General features: G+C 39.4%; 2 protein-coding genes and 1 long non-coding RNA gene across 5 annotated transcripts in view; 2 read left to right on the top strand and 1 right to left on the bottom strand.

Moving 5' to 3' along the window:
• Positions 1 to 12,209, top strand: part of LOC134812251 (2-oxoisovalerate dehydrogenase subunit beta, mitochondrial-like) — a 704,467-nt gene that overhangs the window by 289,317 nt on the left and 402,941 nt on the right. The gene's annotated exons all lie outside the window — the stretch shown is intronic.
• On the bottom strand, positions 828 to 5,165 carry LOC134813148 (uncharacterized protein K02A2.6-like). The gene is made up of 3 exons (XM_063820834.1): positions 4,600 to 5,165; positions 4,227 to 4,452; positions 828 to 4,052 (listed from the first exon to the last, which is right to left on the bottom strand). The coding sequence occupies exons 1-3, from the start codon at positions 5,163 to 5,165 to the stop codon at positions 828 to 830; spliced, it is 4,017 nt and encodes a 1,338-aa protein (XP_063676904.1).
• On the top strand, positions 6,379 to 10,993 carry LOC134812610 (uncharacterized). 3 transcript variants are annotated; one of them, XR_010159930.1, is made up of 7 exons: positions 6,765 to 6,813; positions 7,045 to 7,103; positions 7,447 to 7,569; positions 8,519 to 8,602; positions 8,726 to 8,798; positions 9,558 to 9,708; positions 10,444 to 10,886. It is a non-coding gene; the product is annotated as an uncharacterized LOC134812610 (long non-coding RNA). The 3 variants fall into 3 exon arrangements; XR_010159929.1 differs by having other exon boundaries at positions 6,755 to 7,569; positions 10,444 to 10,885; XR_010159931.1 differs by lacking the exon at positions 8,519 to 8,602 and having other exon boundaries at positions 6,379 to 7,569; positions 10,444 to 10,993.

Below are 12,209 nucleotides of genomic sequence, written 5' to 3'. Positions count from 1 at the left end.
TACAAAGGATCCTGTGTTGTAGACACTGAACTTCACACTCGATTTCACTTCTAGAGTAGATTTTTTGCTTGTGAAAATCAGTTTTTCTGAATTTTTTCCAAAAATAAGCATTTTGGTCTTTCATGACCTTCATAGTACCAACATAAACATGTGCATTGCGGTCATTTTAAACTCAACTTTGAGTCTCTAAGACCTTCAGAAGCTGAGATAAAAATTTCCCATATACGCACATGATATGAAATATGGGCGTGGCTCCACAAGGTTTAAACTACCTATAGAATTTGCTTACTTTATCAATTCTGATTCAGAATGACCTAACAGAGGACCCTGTGTTTAGAAATCTTGTAGACAGTGAACTGCTTACTCGATTTTCACAAAATTTCTAGAGTAGATTTTTTACTCATGCTCAAGTGAAAATCGGTTTTTCTGAATTTTTTCCAAAAATAAGCATTTTGGGCTTTCATGACCTTCATAGTACTAATATAAACATGTGCATTGCGGTCATTTTAAACTCAAGTTTGAGTCTCTAAGACCTTCAGAAGCTGAGATACATATTTCCCATATACGCACCTGATATGAAATATGGGCGTGGCTCCACAGGGTTGGGACTAGCGACACAAAATTCCCCCCTCGGTGATTTGAGTTACCAATGACCTATTTAACCCGATTCAGTAGCAAAAAACTCTATGCAGTGAAGTGCACACTCAACACCTCCCTGCTACTGGAGTATTACGTTTGATCTGGATAATTTAACTGGCTTAATGTGTGGTTAGATTTACACATTCAAAATAAAACAACTGTCATAAAATGTGATAATGAAACGTGTTTTATGTTCCTCCCAGTTTGCGGTAACTTAGCCTATCTGGTGGTTTACTATCACGTGCAAAGTTTGCTGGCAGAAGCAAATTAGGTTTTTGCAATTCATGCTCTCTAACAATATTAGGTTTTATAGTGCTACGGTTAATTTCTATGGCAAGCTCACGTGGTTTAAGTACAGGTTGTGCAGTGATTATAGGTTCAACGGCTGCCTTATGGTCAGGCTCAGCGGGTAGATTTGGATTATTACCAACTATAATCGAAGTTTCCGGCTCTGTACTCTCAGGTAAGCTAGCTGTCTTCTTGAAATCACCATCAGTAGCTGTAGAACTCTGCTCATCTATTATCTCCAGCTCAACTCTCGGTGTATCCGGATCTGTTTGTTGCAACGGCTCTGACACAACAGATCTCTTGATCACCTGGTCCAAATGCTTGCGGTAGACTCCATCAGGTGTCTTGATCAGTAGCACTTTGGTACCTTCTTTACCCTCGATAACACCGTTTCTCCAGCACTTCTTGTTCTCATCATAGAACGATATAGTGTCATCAATCTTCAGATCACGAAGTCTCGATTCAGCAATCGTGTTCTGATCGTTTAAAGCAACTTTGGCAAACTTACTACTCGAACTCGGGTGTAGAAAACTCAAGGCGTTTCTCGTCCGTCGTTTCATCATCGCAACTGCAGGCTCTACTCCGGTAGTAGTGTGTGGTGTGTTGCGGTAGTTTAGCAGCCAATCAGCCAGGTTACACATAACGTCAGGGTTTTTCAAGATCATCCGTTTCATAGCTCTTTTAAACAGTCCGACTGCAACTTCTGCTTGTCCATTACTTGCAGGTGAGTAAGCAGGAATAAGCACGTGTCGAATCTGGTTATTGTTCGTGAATACTTTAAACTCTTCTGAAGTTAAACTCGATCCATTGTCTGATACTAGTATCTTGGGTAGTCCCCAACGGCTAAAGATGTCTCGTAACTCTTGAATCACTCTCTTACTTGTAATGTTCGTCATTCTAACAACTTCTAACCATTTTGAATACGATTCACAGATAACTATCAGCCACATAGATCCAAGAAAGGGTCCACAGAAATCTAGATGAATCCGCTCCCAAGCCTCCATAGTTTTAGCCCATGGGTGTGGTGTAGATCTAGCGGGTTTCTTCTGGTTTAGTTGACATGGTTCACATAGTTTAACCATTTTCTCGATCTCAGCATCCATGTTTGGCCAATAAACATAGCCTCTCGCTAGTGCTTTGGTCTGTGAAATGCCCATGTGTGTTGCATGAAGCATTGAAAGCACGCTCTTTCTCATACTCTCTGGAATAACAACTCGAGATCCCCAGACAATACAGTTCTGGTCTACTGACAACTCGTTTCGACGTGTGTAAAACGGTTTCAGCTCGACATCAACAGGGGGTTTCTCGTTCCAGCCGTCTTTAACAAACTGTAACACTCGACCAAGTGTTTTGTCTCTTCTCGTGTGACTAGCTATTAACTCAGCGTCAATCAAAGGTTTGTCATCACCGAAGTAGTGCACGCTGAAAACAGTATCTAGAGGTTTCATTTCAAACTCCTCTGTTAACTCGTCATCAAACTCTCTTGTCTCTGCCGATGTGTCTAAAGGCAGTGGAAAACGGGAACATAGATCAGCATTACAATGTTTACCAGTGGGTCGAAACTGGATCTTGTAAGTGTAACCGCTTAGGAACAATGACCATCGTTGTAAACGACCTGCCACCATGCTAGGAATCCCACGACTAGGGTGAAAGATAGATTCCAGCGGCTTGTGGTCCAGCGGCTTGTGGTCTGTAACTAGGGTAAACGGTCGTCCAAAAAGATAACGGTGCAGTCTCTTAGTCGCCCAAACTATTGCCAATGCTTCTTTTTCTATCATGGAATAGTTTCTCTCCGATTTCGTCAGTGTTCGAGATATATACTCGATCGGTAGCTCTGTCCCATTTTCATCAATATGTGACATAACAGCTCCTAAACCAACGGATGAAGCGTCCGTGTCAAGCTTTAACTCCAGCTCAGGGTTGTAGACTGTTAGAACCAAGTCAGACGATAACAGTGCTTTTAACTCATCAAAAGCTCTCTTTTCTCTATCTCCAAAGTGGAAAATACTGTCAGCGGGTCTTAAACGGTTAAGTGGTTCAACAACTGTTGACATGTTGGGAATAAAACGTGAATAGTACTGTGCACCACCAAGAAATGATATCATCTCCGCTCTAGTAGTAGGATACGGTGCTCTCACTATGGTTTCAACTTTCGAACTCAGCGGTCTTATCCCGTCAGCAGATACTTCATGGCCAAGAAATGTAACCTTAGGCTCCATGAAAACACACTTGTCTAGCCGGCATTTGTAGCCTTCTTTCTCTAGTGCTGTAATCACCGTTCTCACGTTCTTCATGTGACTCTCATCATCAGGTCCAGTTATTAGAATGTCGTCAACACGCCATGCTGTATTCTCTGTCTTTCTCAAGGTATCATCAATCTTGCGTTCAAATATCGGTCCGGCAGATGAAATACCGAATGGTAGAGAAGTAGGACTGAACAATCCTTTGTGTGTGTTCAAAGTCACAATCTTTTGGTCACATTCTCTCAACTTCAAACTATTATAAGCGGCTCTGATATCCAGCTTAGTAAACAGTTTACCTCCGACAATCTTACTCAAGCAATCTTCTATCGTAGGAAGTGGGTAAATAGCTGTGTCGAGATTAGGATTTACAGTAGTCTTGTAGTCACCACATATGCGAATCGTACCATCCGCTTTCATGACAGGAACTATGGGTGAAGCCCAGTCTGAGTGCTCTGTTGGAATCAGCTGTCCATTCTTCACTAACTCGTCTATGGCTTTCCCAACCTTGTCTACGATGGCAAATGGGACCTGCCTTGCCTTGCAAAACTTTGCTCTCGCATCAGGCTTAAATTGTAGACAAGCTTCGAATCCTTTAACAGTTCCAACACCAGGATCGAACACAGGACTGCGGAGTATCTCACTAACAAATTCATCTCTCTGAAGCTTGGAGACAGCGTAAGATTGCTCAACATCAACAAGTCCTATCATATGATCCAACCAGTCTTTACCAAACATCTGGATGATCCACTCTCGACCTAGGAGTGTGGGAAACCGACAATCGACAACATATAGTGGTAAAATCCATTTCTTGCCTCTAAATTCAACGTTTACAAGGGCCTTGCAGTCAATGCTTTCACAATTAAAATTAGCTACTCGCAATTTCTGGGAACATGGAACAATCTGGCAATCAGTTAGTCCTAGTCTAGCAAAATCAGACTTACTTATACAGCTTAAAGATGAACCAGTATCTAACTCCATTTTCAAAATCTTATCATTAATCTTAACTTTAAGAAATGGTTTCTGATTACAATCAATACAACTGGATAAATTACTAACAACTGATGCAGGAAGAGTACCATTGGAAACAGGAATCTGTACTGGAATCTGGACAGGATCAGCCGTCTCCACGCAGTACAACGTGTTCTCCAACTCTTGGTGTGTGTACCCATAATCAGCAGCGCAAGCGTTGCCATCATCATGATCACCAATCCCTTCAACGCAATGGGATTGCTTCTTAGCAGAACGACAGTTCTTCGCGATATGTCCGGGTTTGCGACAGTTTCTGCAACGAACTTTGCAGTTTTTCGCAACATGACCACGAACAGTACAACGTGAACAAACAATGCTAAGGTCGGCCTTCTGATGGAACTTAGAGTTTTGAGGTTTTTGAAACTTCCCGGGTTTTTGAACATAGTGTGTTGTGACTGACATTGAACTTTGCAGAGCGTTCTCCTTCGTCTGAGCTTTATCAAACAGGCTGGCAGACGTGTCGTTGGTAGCAGATTCTGATATGAGTTCAGCACGTATCCTATCAGAGGATAGTCCAGCCACAAAACGTGTACGCACCATTAAATCAAACAAATCACCGAACTGACAAACATTAGCAGCTTCCTTCAATCGTGACATAAAAGTACATAAGGATTCACCAGCAATCTGATTTAAAGTCATAAACTTCTGCTGTTGAGCTACAATGTTTGTTTTGGGTGATAACCGATCAACAAGAGTTTTTCTCAGGGTAGCGTAGGTAGTGTCTTTAATTTCATCTGGAAATGTAAATGCACGCAACTTCTTCAACGCGTCAGGCCCCAGATTGACTGTTAACAGTGTTCTCATGAGTTCTGCTTTTTTAGCAGTTTTCTCGTTTGCGTCATCTGGTAACTTATCTGCGTGTGCGAAAATGAACACAGAAGCGGCGTTTTCAAAGATTTCCAGCCACTCTCTGACACAATCAGTTTCCTTGGATAAGCGTAAGTTCGAAACCAGACTCGTCGCCATTGTTATGAATCGTTGTGACAAGGTAAACGCAAGACTAAAAGCTAAAAGCTAAACCAAAACCAAAACCCAGGTAGTCATCCTGAATAGTATATCGGTTAATCATACAATAAATTACTAGAATATATAACACTTCTCTAGGATCTAACACGTCCTGAAGCAGACCAACACTATGTCCCAACGCACTGGTGTTGGGATGTCTGCCCCCGGTGCCTGTCCGGGTCAATAAAGCAGTCAAGCATCATGTATGTTATGTTGAGCATTCTCAACCAACAAATGTGGGAACTCCCACGAAAGACCAAAACAGATCTAAAGAGACACTTAACAACATTGGAAAATAGACTTCAATTTGTTTATATAATTTATAAAGCGTATATTATTGCCCACGTTAAGGGGCCTGTTAATAATTTATTAAATTATTAGCTATTTTAGATTTAATAATAATAATAATCCGAGAAAACGGCAGCACACACAGGGGGACTATAATAGTGCAAAGAAACTGCTGCTAACTGCTGTTGACTGCTGCTAACTGCTGCTAACTGCTGCTGTCGCGCGCGCGCCATTTGCAACAGTTAGCAGCAGTTAGTAGCAGTTTCTTTGCACTATAGTCCCCCTGTGCGCAGGGTCTATTCAATTGTTATTTTACAATTACATGTAACATTTATTAATTACTGTATAGATAAATTCAAATTAAAAATTCAACCATATTATATACTTGACCATTGTTAATGGTCTGGCCCGGCGCGCACTACTTCGTAGCACTTCACTGCCGCGCGCAGTGTTGTGACCCCTCTTCGTCGTATTTTACAAATATTTGGACGTTGGCAATTTATTCAATTGATAATTTTAAAGTTTTAACATTTTTAATATTAAATTCTTTTTTAATATAGTTCTAAAACGATTAAACTTGCTTTCTGTGAAAATTTAATGTACTTTCGTAAAATAATTTTGATGTGGCAGCGATTTGAAAAAAAAATTAGTTAAAAATGATACAAAAAAATTGGACATTTTTTGATATTAAAACATGTATAACTTGGGCTGTGTTGACAGTAGAAAAATAATTTAACCCTTGTCCGAAAGGTTTACAAAAGTTTTACGCGCCGCGCATAATTGCCGCGCAATTTCGCGTGTCAAATCCGTCTAAGAGTGAACATAATTGATGAAGGAGCACTTTGAGCTTTACACCTCGTGCGTTCACTGTTCGCGTCTTAATTGCGCCCAGTTCACTGTTGCCTCGCGTTATTCCATCATCCATATTTCTGCTCTTAGTTGCTTTATAATGTGTCAGCAGTAATCAGCCCTGCTGTATTATATATTGTGCTTGATTGTTGATACCTAATTAATTAACTGTTTACGATGGCAGTTATGGTGGATGATGATTAATCACTCTACAATCGCCTGTCACGTGACTTCTTCAACCCGTTCTGTAGATGGCCCTAAACAACTATTCGAAACCCGGAAACCATAACCCTCTAATCAGATCCCAACCCTAACGGCCTAACCCTAACCAAATCCTTAACAAAAGCATATACTGAAACACTATAGAGAAATTAGGCTAACTTCCTTATACGGTCATATCACGTGAGCGAGACAGTTTTTCGCCAATATCTCGTTAGGGGAGAATTTTAACCTTATGTCATGGGGGTAATAGGTAAGTACTTAGTAACCTCTTTGCTTTTATTCGAGCCTTTTATTAAATCGAAGTTACAGTTCACGAGGTTGATCCTTTGGGAGATATTAAATCCTGTTTTACTATTATTTATAAATTCTAACGTTTAACTTTAATAATAATAAGTAAGTTTGGACGCAGACTAGAAACGAGTTTAATCGACTAAGTTTTTGATTTTGTGTACCTTTTTATCATACAACTTTTTAATTTCAGCAAATTTTAGTTAAAGAGTAAATCAAAGTTAGCAATCATTGAACTCAATAGTTAAAAAGGTGACTGTAAAAATAGAACTAAGATTTCGATACTTTTAAATGAACTTCTAGTTCTAATGATATAATTTTAAATTATTAGATGTTTAAATTTTCCTGATAGCTGGATCATAGTCATGTAGAAATTAGGTTAAACATTGTCATGCAGAAATTAGGTTGAAATAATTTTGTCCATAGAAAACACAGTCACGCCTTACATTATTACAAGCTTTAAAGGGCTCGTGAGTCGTGTTAGTGTTACTATTACTTTTGAGCTTGAAAGCAGACAAAACTTTGCTTATTTGTTTGTTTATTATTTTGTTTGTTATTAGAGAAAGAAGACAATATTACCTCTCGATTATTTCAGGAGAAGCTAAAAGCGCTGAAAGACAAAGAAGCATCTCCCGCAGGAGCTGTTGAATCAGCACGCTGAAGAAGTACAGAGACTGGTGAACAAGCTGATAAACTCAGACAGCAGCAAAAACTTCAAGTGAGCTTCGTGACGTCATTGACATTACCATTGATGATTACCGTCGTTGTGACGTCATTTTCGATGTTGATCGAATGAATTTATTTGTATTCTAGAGATTCTATTTTAGCATTCGACAAGTAACAACTTTGGCTCTGTTTACTGTGCTGTAATGCACTGAACGACCGGGATTCCCGGCGCCGGGGGAGGTGTTTATTCCCGGCCCCGGCCAATTTTGAGTTTTTGGCCGGGAATTATAGATTAAAAAGTCACATAAGAACTTAAAAACTACTGTCTTATTTGACCCACAATTCATACTTACATTTACAACTTATCTTATATTGGTAAGGGATCAATTAGCCGAAGTTAAAATGGAAAGTGCCAGTTTTACTTAGTCTGAAGCACTGAGCGTGAAAAGTGATATTAAAATGGACTCTAAAAGTGCCTGTGTCTTCATACTATGGTGTTCCGCCTCACTTCTATATACTACTATAATCGAGCACAGGACTTGACAAGCCCACTAAAACAAGTTGTGTAAAAATACCACCAGTTCACGGCCCAACCACATTGTTTATTTGTACACCCAGTGAATTATTCCTTATATGGCGCGGAACATTCCTGGCCTAACGTGTGTGCCGTGTTTCTCCGCACTATCAGTTGACTACCATTCATGTAGTTGACTGCCACTGTACTCGCATTTATGTGTTACTTTTTTTTACGTGTTTGATTTAAATTGCTCGTGATTAGACACACGTTCGGTGAAAGGGGAGGGGATAGTTTTCACTTTTCAGACAAGGGAAGGGGCAAGGAAACGTGTGATTACTTGATTATTGATTTTTCACGTTTTAAGTTAATCTCGACACGTGTTCAGTAATTATGTGTTTTATAAATACCCTACTGTTTACACTTTTTAAATCCCTTTAAAGCCAACAATATAATCCACAAAACAGACTCCTGGCACTAATTTCAGGATCTAAAATAGGCCCGGGCTTTTTTTTAAGTTACTGACATGACGCTGGTCCTCACTTTTTGGAGTCTACTCCCTCATTTCCAGGTTAGTGCACTATTAGTGGGGCGGAGGTGTATTAACTTTATCAGTCACGTAACCTCATGACACTCCCCATCACGGGTAACTTGTAATGGTAACGTTGTCATGGTAACAGAAATGTGTTTTCAGGCTGAACAGGAAGCTGTACAACAACCGGTCTGACAAGTTACAAGTGGTGGACCTACATCATCTAGATGTACAGGTTCGTTCATTTACTGATTGATAGCTATTTTAATGAACTTATTTGTTTAGATTTATGACGTGTTTCTCAATTGACAATTTTATACCCTCGAGATAATACAAAATTCTATGAAGGATACATTTTTAATTTTCAATTACATAAATGACAAACTTAAGTTGACTAAATCGCTGCCTGTATTTGGATTATTTAAAAAAATCAATTTGGTGTGACCACAGTACCATAAGTCGCACTGAGCATAAAACCTGTGAGCGAATCACCATACTTAAAGAGTGCGTGCCAGCTCATGTCCGTCTTCATAACCTCTTCCCTCCACTGTCCCCATCTTGACTGCATCTCAAGAGAGCCGCATTGAACTTCACTTTCATGCTCGAGGTTTCTTTTAACTCTCTGAAGGACCTCAGCTTGTTGTTCCCGGGCGTTCATCTTCTTCCACGGTTTCTTCCATTCTCCAAAACCAATCCTTGCCCTGCTGTACGGCTGGACCATTCCTCTCACCGCTTCACAGACTAAGTCCCTCTCAGCACAATCTAGTTCCTTGTCTGGTCTCCAAACTCTCCCTGACCTGACTTGCGGTTGAATCGCCCTTATCATGTCATCAAAAAACTGCTGGTAGGACTGTTGGAGTCGACATTTCTCCAGCTTCCAAGTATCAGACAGGCTGCCGATGGGCAAGGCCACACTAGATGTTTGACTAAATAAGCAGATGTTACTCAGTTTGACCCACATGTGAAGGTCGCTAAACTAAATGTAATATTTCAGGTACAAATTCTACTAGTACGATTCGATGCAGTGGAAGAGGTTGAAGTTGACGTTTAAGCAGTCACCCTGCCGAACAAGAAATCAGTCAGGCAAAGAGGCTAGGTTGACTAGAAACTCAATCACTATATCCGTGAAACTTGCTGGAAGCTATGTGAGTTATTTTACCTCCTTATTTCAAATGACCTCCAAACCAATTACATTGAACTTTGAAGAGGTGAAGAAACCATTAATATTTACTGAATTAAATGCGACTATAAAACCGAAATAGTAATACACTGCTGACTACAAAGAAACATCTTACATGGGGTTCAGGCTCATATAAGTGTTCATATGTTAGTGTTCATAGCCGTTGAAAATATGGCGGAATGACAGGCTGAATGTGGCCCAGTAGAAGAAAAAAACATTATAATTCTTTCCGACCATAATAGAAATACAATTAAACTAGAATGAAACAAAGAGTATTAAATTTTTAAATTAGTCGAGCCAACCAAATTTCACAGAGAAGCTGGACATTTATACGACAATTTAAACGCAATGTGTATGCGCCGTGATCAATGGTCACGGCGCAGAACCATTGCGCCGTGACCGTTGATCACGGCGCATAACCCGTAAGATGCTGCGCACATTTTTGATTTTAAAATGGCGGGAACACATTTCAACTGCCATTGTTATACGATACATTGAAGTGCATAGTGGAGTGTGTGGTCTGATAGTAGACAGAGGATTTATTCGAAACATTCCCGGTGCCTTCAACTGTTCTTTGCACTGACTATTTGATTGCTTAAACGAATAGGCGAGCCTTCAAAAACATTAGTTTTCATAGTTTTATGATGCAAATATGATTTTTCCATTTACTTAACTGATAATACCCCCAATATCTTTTCAGGTGTGGAGGTCGGACCGAAACTGTAATCAGACACTAAACATTAACGAGGACCAATTATTTTACTCCCTTAATGATGAATAAAGATCGCTGATTGCTTTTACTAATATATAGTGTTAAAATGAAAGAGAAACTGTTGAGACGAAAGAGAAAAACGCACTCATTTATTTATAGTTTTATGTCTTAACAATGTTATTCGAAAGCTAATTTTAAAAGCTGGCTCTGAATCCTTGCTAAATGATTTGGGAAGGTGTAAGGGCTAAATATGCCTGTAGACATCATTTTCAGTGGGTTTTATGAAGTTTATGATTAGGGTATATTTTGGGACTGAAATAAGCGCAAGACCTTCGACGTTTCTATTCCTACTGTTTTTTTAATTTAGCAAATATACAAAAAAAAATTATACTGTCGTAAAGATAAAATGTTTAGTCATCGGATAGATACTTCAAAATTAAGTATTAAAATAACCGAGCTAAGATATTCAATGTTAAACTCAAAAATGTTCACGCGTTTATGAAGAAATATCTAATTCTGCGCGTAGTTTTTTGGTCACAACTATTGCAAATTTTTACCAATTTTGTTCATAATTTCAAAATGTTATTTAGTAGACAAATTACTTTCGGACTAAATCCTTATTGTTTATTCAAATCTAAAAGAAACAACATTTATTTGACTTCAAAATTGTTCAATCTGAATACGAGCTAATTACGACGAAGGGAGGTCACAACACTGCGCGCAGGAGTGCACTTGCCATCGGCCGGGCCATTTCAAGAAGAAAGCGGCGCGCACTACTTCAAAGAAATTTAGACGAATAACATCCGTCAACCATATGCATGACACTATATAACCCGCCGTGCACACAGCATCACATTATTTAGAAATCCTTTGGTACAGCTGTAAGAAAAGCTAAAATTTCAGAAGCAGAAAAATGTATAGAGAAATTTCGGTCTTAGTTTTCATGTACACGTCTTCTTCCATTCGAAATACAACCTAGCTTTCTTGTCGATGGAATTAATTAGCCCTTGGGTAATTCAAGGGTTGATTATGCTATTACGTTTAGTGGTTCTGGCAGAGCGGCGAATACATGGGGACCTTATTGAAGCTTTTAAGGGGGCAGGGGGGGGGGTCTTTTTGAAATTTCTCTCGAAATTGATTTTATAGTTGTTTTTGATAGAGGGGAGTGTTATCTATCTGTTGCTTTTGATCCCATGGAAAAATATTTTTCCTAGCCGAAGTTATTGCCGGTCAAAGGTCAGCGCTCATGGTAATTGTATTGCGCGAGCAATTTTCAATCGCGCGCCCTGAAAATCGAGTTTAAAAATCTATCTTCTCCTACATTTTGTTGAGCAATCGCCTTTGACCTTGAAACTTTCAAGATATGTTCCTGGACATTCTTGGACCTCGTTTTTTGACGATTTTTCAAGGTCCGGGATTTTCAAAATTGGATAAAAAAATTTAAAAGGCCTATCTCAAAATTCTGATCGACCAGAAGTTTCTAAATGGTCGTTAGAACATATCCTGAAAGTTTCAAGGTGATTGATGGTTTGACCGATTATGGTTCAGAGTTCAGACTTGTTCAGACCAAGCAGATCAGGTCTTAATCTGGTTTCATCCAATAGATGTAGTGAAAGTGTGACAAAGGTCAAGAATCTTCAGTGTTCTTTTCTTCCAGAGCGAGTTGTTCCTTATTGGAACAAACTCCCTTCGGAGGTAAAGAACTGCTTGACAGTTTTGAGTTTTAAAATTGGATTGGAAAGTTTTAAAAAGGA

The sequence above is a fragment of the Bolinopsis microptera genome, chromosome 3, assembly GCF_026151205.1.
Source record: "Bolinopsis microptera isolate Bmic1 chromosome 3, MBARI_Bmic_1.0, whole genome shotgun sequence".
Lineage (NCBI taxonomy): Eukaryota > Metazoa > Ctenophora > Tentaculata > Lobata > Bolinopsidae > Bolinopsis > Bolinopsis microptera.
This window is presented reverse-complemented; position numbering and strand designations above follow the sequence as displayed.

Coding starts and splice junctions, on each gene's coding strand:
- LOC134813148 (XM_063820834.1), bottom strand. CDS start 5,165: ATGGCGACGAGTCTGGTTTCGAACTTACGCTTATCCAAGGAAACTGAT. Junction 4,453..4,599: donor AACGCTCTGCAAAGTTCAAT/GTCAGTCACAAC, acceptor AGTTCGTTGCAG/AAACTGTCGCAAACCCGGAC. Junction 4,053..4,226: donor GTACTCTTCCTGCATCAGTT/GTTAGTAATTTA, acceptor CCATGTTCCCAG/AAATTGCGAGTAGCTAATTT.